Source organism: Phycodurus eques, chromosome 1, assembly GCF_024500275.1.
Source record: "Phycodurus eques isolate BA_2022a chromosome 1, UOR_Pequ_1.1, whole genome shotgun sequence".
NCBI lineage: Eukaryota > Metazoa > Chordata > Actinopteri > Syngnathiformes > Syngnathidae > Phycodurus > Phycodurus eques.
The window spans coordinates 7,019,369-7,033,274 of NC_084525.1; the positions used below are offsets into that span (position 1 = coordinate 7,019,369).

Sequence of the window (13,906 nt, forward strand, 5' to 3'; positions counted from 1 at the left end):
TGTGTGTGTTATGTGTCTGTGTGTGTGTGGGAGAGACTTTTGGCGTAACCGTACTTCATAAAACCAGGCTATTTCTTCGTATTCTCTTTTATGTTTTTACATTTATATTTTACAATATCAGACTATTTTAGTTGTTTTTTAAATGTAACAAAAAAATGATGATGGTTTTTTTTTTGGGGGGTGGTGGTGGCTGGAACCGATTACGGCATTTCCATTCATTTCAATGGGGAAGCTTGATTTGCAATAGAACTGATTTGAGTTAGTAGCAATGAATGAAATCCGTAAATCAAGGCACCGCTGTATTCTCTGTGGCTTAAGCAGCGCCGCAACGGTGGTACTTGTCCGGTCTATGAAAGAGCCATAAATCTGTCAACCCCCGTAAACATTCACAGTCTTCATGGGAAAGCCTGAGTGCACAGGACCTGTGGGAGAGGTGGCGGAACCATTGGGATGTTTCATGTCAGCGTACAGAGCAAACAGTCAGCGGATTTCCTCAATCAGAGGCTGGAGAGTGTGCGCTGAACAACCTCACTGACAGAAAAATGGAGACCTGCGCTAGCAGGTGGGCATGCTAACAACCTCTGGGATTTACTTTGGCGTGCAACACCCTTCGAGTGCGGCCCCAATCTAACACGTGCGTACACACTCACTTATGTTTAAAACCCAAATTAAACCGTCAGAGAATTGTAACTTTGATGAGTTGGGCAAGTTTTAAGCAATGGGTCAGTGGACAAAAACAAACAAACAAACAAACAAACAAAAATATTGGCTATGTCGCGCTCCCAAAATGTTCTTTTTAAAATTCAACGCCCGGAGTTCATTTGACTTTTTTGCATGAAATTTTGTAGAGATGTCTATTATGAGAAGACACTAAAAAAAAAAAAAAAAAAAAAAAAAAAAAACGTCTCAAGAAGCCATGGCCAAAAAACAGGAATTCTTCCATTTTGGAGTCATTTATGGCATTTCCTCAGGCCCTTCAAAAACAAATTTGTCCTTAGATTAGTCCGAGATATGCTGTCAAATTTGAACCACATACAGCGCTGCCTTCAGACAAGTGACCCGACTTGTGATTTTTTTCGCGATACAAGTGCGGACGATTTTTTGTGGTAGTACCAAACCAGACTGTGATGGATTAACACAGGCCTGATTCCCTGACTGCTGTGTAGAACTGCCTCAACAGCGCCTGTGGCAGGCCGTGCTTCCTCAGAAGCCCCAGGAACTACATCCTCTGCTGGGCCTTTTTGAGGATGGAGTTCTCCCACTTCAAGTCCTGAGAGAGTGTCATTCCCGGGAACTTTTAGGTCTTGACGGTTGACACGAGGCAGTTGGACCTATTCCTATCTATGGCTGTTGTTTACTCGAGCACTTGTTATGTCTCGTCTCTCAAACGTTCTGTACTGATTTTGGGATAGTTATTTTGTCAAGCCCTTCTCTATGGCATCCAATCGTAACAAAGGTAGGAAGCTGTGGCCCAATGGTTAAGATCATCACCTGCCACCATGGGGGACCTAGGTTCAAGACCCAGACTGGACTTAGGCAAGACACTGATACCCTGAAATGCTCCCCGGGTGCTTCAGCTGCCCCCTCCTCCAGTGTGTTCCACTAACAGGTGTATGTGTTCACTGTGAGGGGTAAAATGCAGAGAACAAATTTCATGTGCGTGCATGCATGTTCATGACAATAAAGATGATTCTTCTTCTTCTAAAAGGAAGTGCGCTAAGCTCGCAGCTCATGATAATGACCCTTGACTCGCCACCGCAACAACTTTCTTCCCCCAGCTGCACGCTATTATCAGTCTTAACGGCACTTTGACGACAGTATTAGCCAATCTCAGCAATGTTTAAAGGTAAGTATAGGAAAACTTTTTTTTTTACATCCATTTACAATAATTTTGTACCTACTGGGTGTTTTTAGGTCACGAAAAAAATGGCTTCAAATTAACGGACAAACGGCTTTAACGGATAACCCTTGCCCCCTATTAGTCCATTAAATCGAGGTTCCGCTGTACTTACAGTCATATATTCTTTATACTCTGTGAGGAGCTGAGATGAGATGAGAGGAGCTGAGACATTTACAGCAGGGGTGTCAATCTAATTTTCACGGGCCATATTGTAGTTACGGTTTCCCTCAGAGGGCCGTTATGACTGTGAAACCGTAAAAATCTTTATTCGCCTCATCATATGTACACACGAAATGTATGAACTAGTTTTGAAATCAGAAATCAAGGGTAACGGATATTTTCAACTATTGTTCATGTTTGGTAAGACAAAAACGCTTGCAGTATCTCAACATGATCATTTATGAGATATGACTATTTGAAATTTCGGTGCAGATTTGAACAAGAATCATGGAAGTTGACACACTTGATTTGCCTTAGTGGGCCACATAAAATCAAGTGGCGGGCCGGATCGGGCCCCCGGGCCTTGAGTTTGACCCCTGTGATCTACAGTATACTGTAAAGAAATCCATATACATGTCTGTTTGTCTTATACTGCCTCCAGCTGACCAAGGCAGGCAGGAGCACAATGGCCTTTCAATTGATGCAAATTCGTGTGACAAAAATTATATTTAATCACATAATTACTGTGTCATTACTAGCCATTACAACTCATTTTTCTTTAAACTGGGCCCCAGAGTGAACAATTTTGAAAATGCAGCTCTTATGTTTCGGTGTGTACAACACATACGCATCTTTCCTGAGACAATGTAGAGCAGATAGTCCCAGTTCTCGTGTGACCGTGCGCTAACACCGCCAACACCAATAACAATGGTGAATCCCCGTGTCGGATGTTCTTTACCTTTAAGCACAGATAGATGGGCCCAGTATACGTGTGGACATGCCCTTAGTCTTCAATTAAGCTAAGAAACATCTTTTGTTAATGCTTGAAGAAACTACAGAGGCTTGAAAAAAAAATTGCAAGCACGTGCAAAGTCAACACAGAAAGGCCGCAGCACATATTCGAATCCTCATCCGAAGAACTGTGAGGCGAAAGTGTTAACTACTATTTGCGCCATGCTGCCCACCACAATTAATGCCCCATTCCCTTAAATTCACACGCCCCCTACTGGCATGAATGTATGCGTGCAGCAACTCTGTTCCTGGTGCTCCAATTTCCTTCCAAACTCTTTAATCGTCATCGACTCCGGCTGCATTTACTCCAGATCCCGTTTCCGATATCTGCCTTGTTACCACAACAACTTCGAAATAGTTACCAAATAACATGTCGAGTGTCACACCAAAGTTCAACTAGCATTTGAACTTTAGTGCTCCGCTTGAGATTTGGCCTTGTCTTCCAAGAGAAGAGTTCACAGCTGGGCGTGCAGTAGGAAGTGGCCAATAACTCCTCATTTCCACTCGTGCTTTGTAAAAACGTCAGTACATTTTTGCATCCCTGTGCCAGCTGCTGCAAAATGAGGGATTGTTTTATGCAGATGGAGAGCTCCATTCTTCTCTTTTCCATTAAGCTTGTCAGCTATTAATAACCATATACTGTATTGACCTTTTTTGTCAACAAGAGCGACACCTACAAAGAATATGCTTGAGGAGGGACAATGGGGAGTTCCCTGGAATGGAAAACAACAGGAGCCTCATCCTGTTGTTGCCTCATATACTGTGTGTGTGTGTGTGTGCGTGTGTGTGTTAAGCTTAGTACGTGTGTGTAAAGTGTCCTACTTTAAGGACCGTGTCCGCTTGGGAGCACAATTTCAAAGACTAACCGATCATTCACTTTGGCAAATTCGTTATGAATAGAATGCGCACATGAATCGTCACCCTGAGTAACTCCTCTGCATGTAGGCGTCTTTTAGCTTACTGTTTGTGTTTTTTTTTTTTTGCACTGTGCAAAATGCTCTTTTCACATTGCCAGGCAACAGCAGGTAAGCAGACACGTTTCGTGTTGAAATTAAACAATGCAACATCAGTTAAAGCGGTGAACCTAAAAATAAAGATTTTATTGACATTTAAAAAATATATATATATATATTCCACCATGTACAGTGAGATTAAACGAATGCAGACAATAATGCCCAGTCTTTTTATAAAGGCAGTTGGAGGAGAAAAAAAAGCAGCCCTGTACAGTTATTAAATTAAACTAACGCAGAGAATACAACAGCCATTAAATGTTTTTCTCTCATGAGTTCTATCAATTGTAATTCACTGTGATACGAAACTGAACACAGTTTAAGTGTGGCTGATGCACTTGCTCGCCAGCACCACCCGGTGGCGCACCTGGTCTTGTAATTTAGTTTAGTACTGTACTAGAGGTTCCACAAATCTTTACTTTGTTATTTATATTTCTATCAAGTTCCATTTTTACTCTATTGCATTTCCTGAATAAAATGGATGCATTTGAATTTCAATTTCGTCTCCTCTACATTTTCAAACTTAAACGTATACTTTTACTCCATTACATTTCCTAAATAACATGCATTCTTTTACTCCAATACATTTCCTGAATGAAATGTATTCTTCACTCCAAAACATTTGCCCGAGCCATCTTTGTTTCTGATTACCACAAAATAAATCTGATGAAATTCTTCATTGATGTACAGCCTGAACTGCGGAACACAAAGCAGAAAATAGCCCTGCCTATTCTGATGAGGTAGACATTCTGTTCCTTTTCCAGGAAACAACTTCTTTTCAGGTCAAGTAGACATCAGTTGAGATCAGCTCCTGAAGTGCCGGATGAAGAGTAAAACCATGAGCCAGATAATACTGTTGATTACGGTGAGCCACTGTAATGTACATTATACAAGATTTTTCAATGTCAAGCAATTTTATCAATTGGTGTTTATTTGTTTATTTATTTCTTTTTTTGAACCTGTCCTGTTCAGCTGCATGGCCATGCAGAATGGTGGATCTGTATGCTTTTTGTGCTGTGCAACAGGGGCGTTTGCAAGACTCTCTCTGCTTATTTTTGTTATTATTATTTTGTTTTTACTATTCTGATGTTTATTGAAAATGCAGCTGGACAGAAAAAGGTTTTAGGGGACAGAATGAACTAGGAGAATAGGGGTGTAAACCACAACAGAACAATAGTTAGTGTAGGTATTTGTCCACCAGTAATGTTGCAAAAGTCAAATCGTGTTCTTATTTGTGGACGGAGGGGTGGGGGTGGGGGGGGGCACCTGGTGAGGACACGCAACAACTGACTAATGGGACAAGATGAGAGCAGGCAGAAAAGGGCAGGGCAGGACAGGAGGTGGAAAATGAGCAAGGCAGTGCTACTGATGAGTGGCGCGGTGAAATGCTTTTATCGTGTCTGAACACTTGTAAGAACCTGTGAGTTCATATGTTAATATAACCTGTGTTTTTGTTAGTTGTGCCAACATAAGCAATTCCATCTAGCTTGTCTATGGAATTTATTAGTGAATTTATCAGTGAATGAACACCAGATCACTTGCATGTTAGTGTGGTGTACGGAGTTGCTGAGCCGGCACATTGAGGAAGGGGGGGGCCAAGCCAGCGAGCCCATCCCGCAGGGGACCCAGCCAGGGGGACACCACCCTCTTCCCAGGACCCACCAACCTAAGTGCCCCGACCAATCCCAAACGGAGGGGCACGGGTATTGACGCCCAAACCCCCCTACCTCCCACCCAGCGTGCCCCATGAGTCAAGCCAAGAGAAATGTGAACACCCACCATACACCCTTTTACTATGGCTACCAGGTCCCCTGACTCGCAACCAGTATTCCGGTACCGTGATCGTGCATGGTGGAGTGTCATCCATTAAAATTGGGGGGACTGTGGAAGTGGAGCGAGATGGTCAAGGGGCAATGACGGCCCGCAACCATCACACCCACCCAGGCCAACCAGCTCCCCAAAGGATGTGCGATTGGATGTGGTGTATTAAAAAATCCGCAGGGGAAAGGCATGGCAGGTCAGAGAGCAGGCCGGAGTGCTGGAACACCTGGCCGAGTGTCGTCCACAGCCCGACACTGCCCTTCCCCCCACTGACGGGTGTACAGTGATCAATTGGTGTTTATAATTATTAAATCTTATATTTGAGAAAAATGTGCGCCTTGTGAACAGGTGATCACTGTGTGTTACGCCACCCAAAGTGAGGCAAAAGTTGAAGCGAACTGTGACCAAAATGTTGACCTACATTGTCCGTGTTATGACAGCACGGATTTCCTGTTGCTGACTTGGTACAAGGTAAGTCACCCTTTTGGGCTTCTCGCCAACATGACATTTGACACTTTGGATTACAAATGTTGTCAGTGTGTGCAGATGAGTGACCAGAGAAGAGGTTTCATCATCAGCATCGGTGAAGGCTATGTGGAGAAGGAGAACGTTTCTCAACGGGCCACGTTTGGCAAGAACAACAGCCTTCATTTGCCTGCCATGCGGCCCCACGACTCTGGAACGTACAAATGTGTCATCACTGCAAATGTAGGCGGTCGAAACAAAATCTGCACGGTCGACCTTTTGGTTCATGGTAAGTAGTTAAGTTACGTATAGATCAATGTTTCCCAACCACTGTGCCGTGAGGATCATCAGGTGGGAGGGAAATTATTATATTGTATCTTTGTTCATCTATCTATGCCAGTGACATATACATCCATCCATCCATTTTCTGAGCCGCTTCTCCTCACTAGGGTCGCGGGCGTGCTGGAGCCTATCCCAGTTGTCATCGGGCAGGAGGCGGGGTACACCCTGAACTGGTTGCCAGCCAATCGCAGGGCACATAGAAACAAACAACCATTCGCACTCACAGTCATGCCTACGGGCAATTTAGAGTCTCCAATTAATGCATGTTTTTGGGATGTGGGAGGAAACCGGAGTGCCCGGAGAAAACCCACGCAGGCACGGGGAGAACATGCAAACTCCACACAGGCGGGGCCGGGGATTGAACCCGGGTCCTCAGAACTGTGAGGCTGACGTTCTAACCAGTCGTTCACCGTGCCGCAACAGGCAGAACGATTAAGTGATTAATCCACTAGATGGGAAACGGTACAATTAAGCCGTTTATCCACCTGCTGCCATTGAGTTATCTTATGAGCACCAGAAAGTGTCTTGTCCAAAAAATAAATAAGTGACCCAGAAATGTTTTTCTTTTGTCCCAAAAAGGAAAACTTTCTTGTGAGCACAAGAAAGTTTTACGAGCGCCCGAGAAAGTTTCTCTTTTTGACGTTTATGAGAAAACTAGTGCCCACGAAAAAAAAAACATTTCTGATGCGCACTTGAAACTTCGTCGCGAACACAAGAACGTTTTCTTGTGCCCACAATAAAATAGCACACCACAAAGTTTCCTCATAAGCACCAAAAAGAGACGCTTTCTCGTGAACACGAAAAGGGGTCATGAACGCACCAGAAATGTTCTCTTTTTGGTGCTTACAACAAACCTAGTACGCTCCTGAAACATGTTTGATTTAAATTTTCCCCATTTCCCTTTAGCGGTCCCGTAACCTTGGATCAATAAAGGTTGGGAAACGCTGGAATGCGTAGTATTCGTTATAGAGTGTTGCTTAAATTGATTGCAGGAAACTAGAGTTGGAAATTATGAAAAAAAAGATAAAATGCAAGATGCATAAAATGTAGTGCACATTGTCCATGTATAGCAAAAAGAAGCAACTGTGCTACTCAAGTGTCCAATAGGAAACAATATTTGTGCTGAATTATATAAATTCAGCACAAATGAGTACAGTTTGAGAGGTCAGCATAATTACTGGTGTGATTTCATCGCAGTTCAAGACCATTGTTACAATACATTACAGTGTTTAGAAGAAACACTGACAAGCTTTCTCACCTGACTTTGGGCAGGAAGTTGATTGTGGTTCCTCACAGAAAAAAACAAGAAACAGATTTCTAATTTAATCCCACCATGACAAAGGTGTCAAACTCTCTTCACTGAAGGAAACATCATTTATCTCCTCATCAAATGTGTATGGTTCACATGCCACCTGAAAAAATACTTTAAATACTAGCACCATAATAACCAACATTATGTTGCCGTAGAGTAGTAGGCCTAAGTGTTCATCAAAAAAAGAGGCAGAGTTTTTTTTTTTTTTGTTTTTTTCTAATTTAATGACTCCTAGCCACTGCAAATTTATGCACGGTTTGAACATTAACTCTGTATGGAAGCGTATTACATTCACTTGGATAAAAAAAAAATAATCCTGTTTTTCTGAGTAATTTTTTTGAGGGCTTTGTTTTTCTGACTATTTTTTTCTGTTTTTCGGACAAAAATTTTTTCCCACCTGTTTTTCTGACTATTTTAAACAGATGGAAAAAAATTTGTCCGAAAAACAGAAAAAAATAGTCAGAAAAACAAAGCCCTCAAAAAAATTACTCAGAAAACAGGAGTTTTTTTTTTTTTTTTATCCAATTGAATGCAATACGCTTCCGTAAAGATTAGACTCTTTTCTTCCACCAGAAAAAAAAGTTGTTTCAAACTTTTTCCGTTCTTTTGTAATCAGCAGCAGAACGTGGCTTGGTTTCTTCAAAAACACCGGATGACTATCTTCAAAATAAAACAAATAATGGCTCAGGCTGCCACATATTAATTTATCTGGCGGCTGTTGCTCAATTGGTAGAGCGTCCACTGATCGAAGGGTCGAATCCAGTTTTTGACTGTCTACTGTCAAAGCGCCCTTCTGCATCACTGATCTGAATGGGTGAGAGCATCTTTTTTTTAATTTTTTTATTTCTCAATTATTCTGATGTTTATTGAAAATACAGCCAGATAGAAAAGGGCTTTAGGGGACAGAAAAGGGACAGAACGAAAAAGAAGAATAGGGGTGCGAACCACAGCAGAACAATAGTCTAGATATTTGACCAGTATTATGACAAAAGTTAAATTGTGTTCTTATTTGTGGACAGGGGGGGACACCCGGTGAAGACATGCAACATGGTGTATGTGTAGACAGGATGTAGTTAAAGAGCTATATACTGTACATGTACTGCATAAGTGCACTCCAATTACCAATTATACATTACAGTCAGAGGTGGGTAGTAACGCACTACATTTACTCAGTTACATTTACTCAAGTAACATTTTCCATAAACTGTACTTGTCAGAGTACTTTAAATGCACCATACTTTTTACTTTTACTTGAGGATTTATGTGAAGAAAGATCGATACTTTTACTTCGTTACAATGATCGACATGCCGTTCGCTACTTTCGTTTATTTATCCTAGCGTGTGCGCGTCTCTTTTTCGACTCCATCTTCGACTTGCGCATAGGGCACCAGTTGCGCCAATCACTAATGTCATTTGACTCCAATTCACCAATCAGACGACACAAGGCAGTCACATGACCACGACGCAGCTTTCGTGAGCCAATCAAAATGACTCATTTGGGGGGGGAAAAAAAACAGCTGCGCGAGCGTGTTTACTTTACAGACTCTAAAAAACAACAGCTTTGTCATGTAGTTCTTAAATTGTGACTGCCCAAACTTGGATATATCAGCCCACTTCTAACTTGAGAATACACCTTGGAGTAAGTTGCAGATTTTTCTATTGTTGTTTTGACATGTGATATGCCAACATTAGCACTATCCCTATGGTGTGTGCACACGCACACACAATCACTAAGTCTGTTCAGTAAACAGCTTCTTCATGAAGTCCATCCATCCATCCATTGTCAACACCGCTTATCCTGTTCGGGGTCAAGGGGCGCTGGAGCCTATCCCAGCCAACTTCAGGCAAAAGGCGGGCTACACCCTGAACTGGTCGCCAGTCAGTCGCTGGGCACATGTAGACACAGACAACCACTCACACTCACATTCACACCGTCACTGAGTGGGAACTGAACCCACGCTGCCCGCACCAAAGTCAGACAACTGTACTTCACCATCAGTGACCCTTCATGAAAACATAACATTGAAATGAATAAAGCAAATCATGTTTCTGTAGGGCCCAATGTGTTGGTATTTGGGCAGTTAAAAATTTTAATGGTGGCAGGTGTGTGTCGACTCACACATATTATTTTTATTTTTTAAAAATTTGTTTGATGTTCATGCTCTGATTTAAAAAAAGATATATATGAAGTTACTCACAAGTTACTCTTTACTTGAGTAGTTTTTTCATTGAGTACTTTCTTACTCTTACTCAAGTAAATATTTGTATGACTACTTTTTACTTTTACTTGAGTCATATTATTCTAAAGTAACAGTACTCTTACTTGTGTACAAAATTTGGATACTCGACCCACCTCTGATTACAGTACATTGTATTGACAATTGTTATCTTGTGGAAATAATACCTTTTCAGTTGCTGTTTTTCTCACTTCAGCTTGTGTGACCAACACACCGCCAAATGTACTGCTCAACACAGTTCCAAGCACTGTTAACACTCGCCAACATGAAGAGGAGCTGCCAGTCATGTGGAGTATTCTGGGCTACTTGGCAGTAGGCTTGGTCAAAGTGCTCCTGTCATGCACAAGTATTTGGGTAAATAAACGTGTACCTAATGTTTGATTTTTATTTTATTTTTTTTAATATCAAACATCATCAAATATACAGAAAAAATAACGAGTGAACTTACTTTTGGGCTTCTCATGGCCTGCAGAGGATCTGAATGATTCAATTTCCTGTGGACCATGTGACTTGTGGAATATTCCAAATGTGTTAGGGTAGCAGGACTGAGAAAATAAACTTAAAGTAAAGTTGGGATGATGAGTAACACAAACGTAAAAGTTATAACATTTCTAAATGATTTACATTATGATATTTCATTATGATAACATGTATTTCATGTTTCCATTATGATATTTCATGTGCATTATGGTGTTTCATTTTTCAAGTTCGTCTAATTTTAAGAAGCGGGGCCAGGCAACAAATGTCCTTTTTCCAATGTTAAAGTATGAAGTAGTTTAAATCAATCTTTTAAAGCTATAGTATGTAAATTTTAGCGCCGCCCTAAGCTCAAATTCTGCATTACAACAAAAGAACAGTCGCTTTAATATGACATAGGTAATGCATGTTATGCCCCTTGTATGTGATTCTACAACATCTTTACTATGTTTTGAAGGACATGCATAATTTCCGTGCTATCGTTTGCAGTGCGCCACCAACCGGGCCAGCGCGGGACATGAATAGGGCATTCACTAAATATAAAAAATTAAGATACTGACATAAAGCAAGGTGTTAGTGGAGCTGAATGGCTTAATCAGTATTGTCTCATCTCCTCCAGCAGTGGCTTGGGTGAACAGGATTTTTTATTTATTTATTTATTTATTTATTTATTTATTTTACCAAAAAAAGTTGTGGATTATAGCTTTAAACTGTATACATCAAAAATGAAATCAGGTCAATGTGCAAGACACTTCACTTAATAAGTAAATGTATTTTACAGTTCATTTTGGCATCAATTTGGTGGCATGGCCCTTAAATACCTAAATAATTTTCTAGATCGCTCAGCCCATTCAGGGCCATGGGCAGCAGAATCCGATCCCAGCTGACTTCGGACCAAAGGCACACTATACCTTGAACTGGTTGCCAGTCAGTTGCGGGGCTTAATTAACCAATTTAAGGGGAAAATAGCTCAAACTAATGCTAGAAATATTACAGGATGCGAAATGCTCCGGGGGCTGGGTCAAAACATGAAGCGGGCCATGATGCTGTATTTGGATACATGCTTGTATTTTACCCACACTTGCTGTAAATTACAAGGCCTGCCTCTTCTGTAAAAGTTTCATTTGAATAAATTCAATTTCTCTCCTTATGATGAGAGCAACTCTTTCCTGTCATGATAGCGTTTCATCTACATAACGACAGCCTGCCCCACATTGCTTTGCCATGAAACTGCGTGGGATTCTATGCAGTTTCAACAGCCTTCTCGTTATGCTGATCTTCTTTCCCCCCCGCTTACTGTGCAGGTCATTCAAGCTTTCTGTGTCAGACCTTCTAGACAAGCGAACAAAACTGGAGACGATCTTTGAAGAGTTTCAACATTGCATCTAAAATGTGATTGTGTTTGTTGAGTGACTGCTGTTTGTTTGTAGTCTTGTAATTGTGTGAAAAGAAGGGGAACTAAACCAGAACTTAAGAGACGTCTCCATTTGTGGCCTATACTACAGGTGCAAACAGTTTCTATTTCCTGCCAAAATGGGACAAAGTAGCGCCCTCTCTCATGGTATATATTTCTGACTCATTCAACATTACATTTTATTCGAACCGCAGACCCAATGAATCCTTCCACTAACATGTGTATGTGTTCACTGTGATGGGTTAAATGCAGAGAACAAATTTCGTGTGCATGCATGCATGTTCATGACAATAAAAGATGATTCTTCTTCTTCTTCTTCCTTAATACTGTCCATATTTTTTCTTCTTCAAAAAAAAGAAAAAAATGCACAGATCACCACCCAATGGCAAGTCCTCAAACACCACCACAAACCTCCAACATCACTGCAGTTATTCATTGAATCTCAAGAATAAGGATGTTTATTGTCATGTGTATCGTGAAATAAATAAATACATACATACATACAACCCCAATTCCAATGAAGTTGGGACGTTGTGTTAAACATAAATAAAAACAGAATACAATGATTTGCAAATGATGTTCAACCTATATTTAATTGAATACACTACAAAGACAAGATATTTAATCTTCAAACTGATAAACTTAAATGTTTTTAGCAAATAATCATTAACTTAGAATTTTATGGCTGCAACGCGTTCCAAAAAAGCTGGGACAGGTGGCAAAAAAGACTGAGAAAGTTGAGGAATGCTCATCAAACACCTGTTTAGAACATCCCACAGGTGAACAGGCTAATTGGGAACAGGTGGGTGACATGATTGGGTATAAAAGGAGCTTCCCTGAATTGCTCAGTCATTCACAAGCAAAGATGGGGCGAGGTTCACTTCTTTGTGAACAAGTGCGTGAGAAAATAGTCAAACAGTTTGAGGACAATGGTCCTCAATGTACAATTGCAAGGAATTTAGGGATTTCATCATCTATGGTCCATAATATCATCCAAAGGTTCAGAGAATCTGGAGAAATCATTGCATGTAAGCGGCAAGCCCGAAAACCAAGATTGAATGCCCGTGACCTTCGATCCCTCAGGCGGCACTGCATCAAAAATCGACATCAATGTGTAAAGGAAATCACCACATGGGCTCAGGAACACTTCAGAAAACCAATGTCAGTAAATACAGTTTGGCGCTACATCCGTAAGTGCAACTTGAAACTCTACTATGCAAAGCAAAAGCCATTTAGCACAACACCCAGAAACGCCGCCGGCCCGAGCTCATCTAAGATGGACCGATGCAATGTCAATGTCTTTATGTCTCAAAAGTGTCCTCTGTCAATTGACTGTCTGTTGTCGTACTAGAGCGGCTCCAACTACTGGAGACAAAATTCTTGTGTGTTTTTTTTTGGACATACTTGGCAAATAAAGATGATTCTGAGTCTGATTCTGCTTCTCCAAAGTGGAAAAGTATTTTGTGGTCCGACGAGTCCACATTTCAAATTGTTTTTGGAAATTGTGGACGTCGTGTCCTCTGGGCCAAAGAGGAAAAGAACCATCTGGACTGTTATGTACGCAAAGTCCAAAAGCCAGCATCTAAGATGGTATGGGGCTGTGTTATTGCCAATGGCATGGGTAACTTACACATCTGTGAAGGCACCATTAATGCTGAACGGTACATAGAGGTTTTAGAGAAACATATGCTGCCATCCAAGCAACGTCTTTTTCATGGACGCCCCTGCTTATTTCAGCAACACAATGCCAAACCACATTCTGCACGTGTTACAACAGCGTGGTTTCGTAGTAAAAGAGTGCGGGTACTAGACTTGCCTGCCTGCAGTCCAGACCTGTCTCCCATTGAAAATGTGTGGCGCATTATGAAGCGTAAAATACGTCAACGGAGACCCCGGACTGTTGAACAGCTGAAGCTGTACATCAAGCAAGAATGGGAAAGAATTCCACCTACAAAGCTTCAACAATTAGTGTCCTCA

General features: G+C 41.3%; 1 protein-coding gene across 4 annotated transcripts; it reads left to right on the plus strand.

The window, feature by feature from the left end:
• Window positions 1–3,839: 3,839 nt before the first annotated feature.
• Window positions 3,840–12,253, plus strand: LOC133401732 (uncharacterized). Of its 4 annotated transcripts, none has more exons than XM_061675046.1 (6): window positions 3,852–3,876; window positions 4,626–4,726; window positions 6,031–6,153; window positions 6,220–6,436; window positions 10,214–10,392; window positions 11,820–12,253. In XM_061675046.1, the coding sequence occupies exons 2-6, from the start codon at window positions 4,685–4,687 to the stop codon at window positions 11,880–11,882; spliced, it is 624 nt and encodes a 207-aa protein (XP_061531030.1). In that variant the 5' UTR covers window positions 3,852–3,876; window positions 4,626–4,684; the 3' UTR covers window positions 11,883–12,253. The 4 variants fall into 4 exon arrangements, with proteins under 4 accessions (XP_061531057.1, XP_061531030.1, XP_061531040.1 ...); XM_061675056.1 differs by having other exon boundaries at window positions 3,853–3,876; window positions 6,229–6,436; XM_061675065.1 differs by having other exon boundaries at window positions 3,860–3,876; window positions 10,235–10,392.
• The last annotated feature ends 1,653 nt before the right edge of the window (window positions 12,254–13,906 follow it).

What these genes read in the sequence shown, in the direction of transcription:
- LOC133401732 (XM_061675046.1), top strand. Translation starts at nt 4,685, where the DNA reads ATGAAGAGTAAAACCATGAGCCAGATAATACTGTTGATTACG. An exon ending in TGTTGCTGACTTGGTACAAG is followed by an intron (nt 6,154 to 6,219) that starts GTAAGTCACCCT and finishes AAATGTTGTCAG; the next exon opens with TGTGTGCAGATGAGTGACCA. An exon ending in GGTCGACCTTTTGGTTCATG is followed by an intron (nt 6,437 to 10,213) that starts GTAAGTAGTTAA and finishes ATACCTTTTCAG; the next exon opens with TTGCTGTTTTTCTCACTTCA.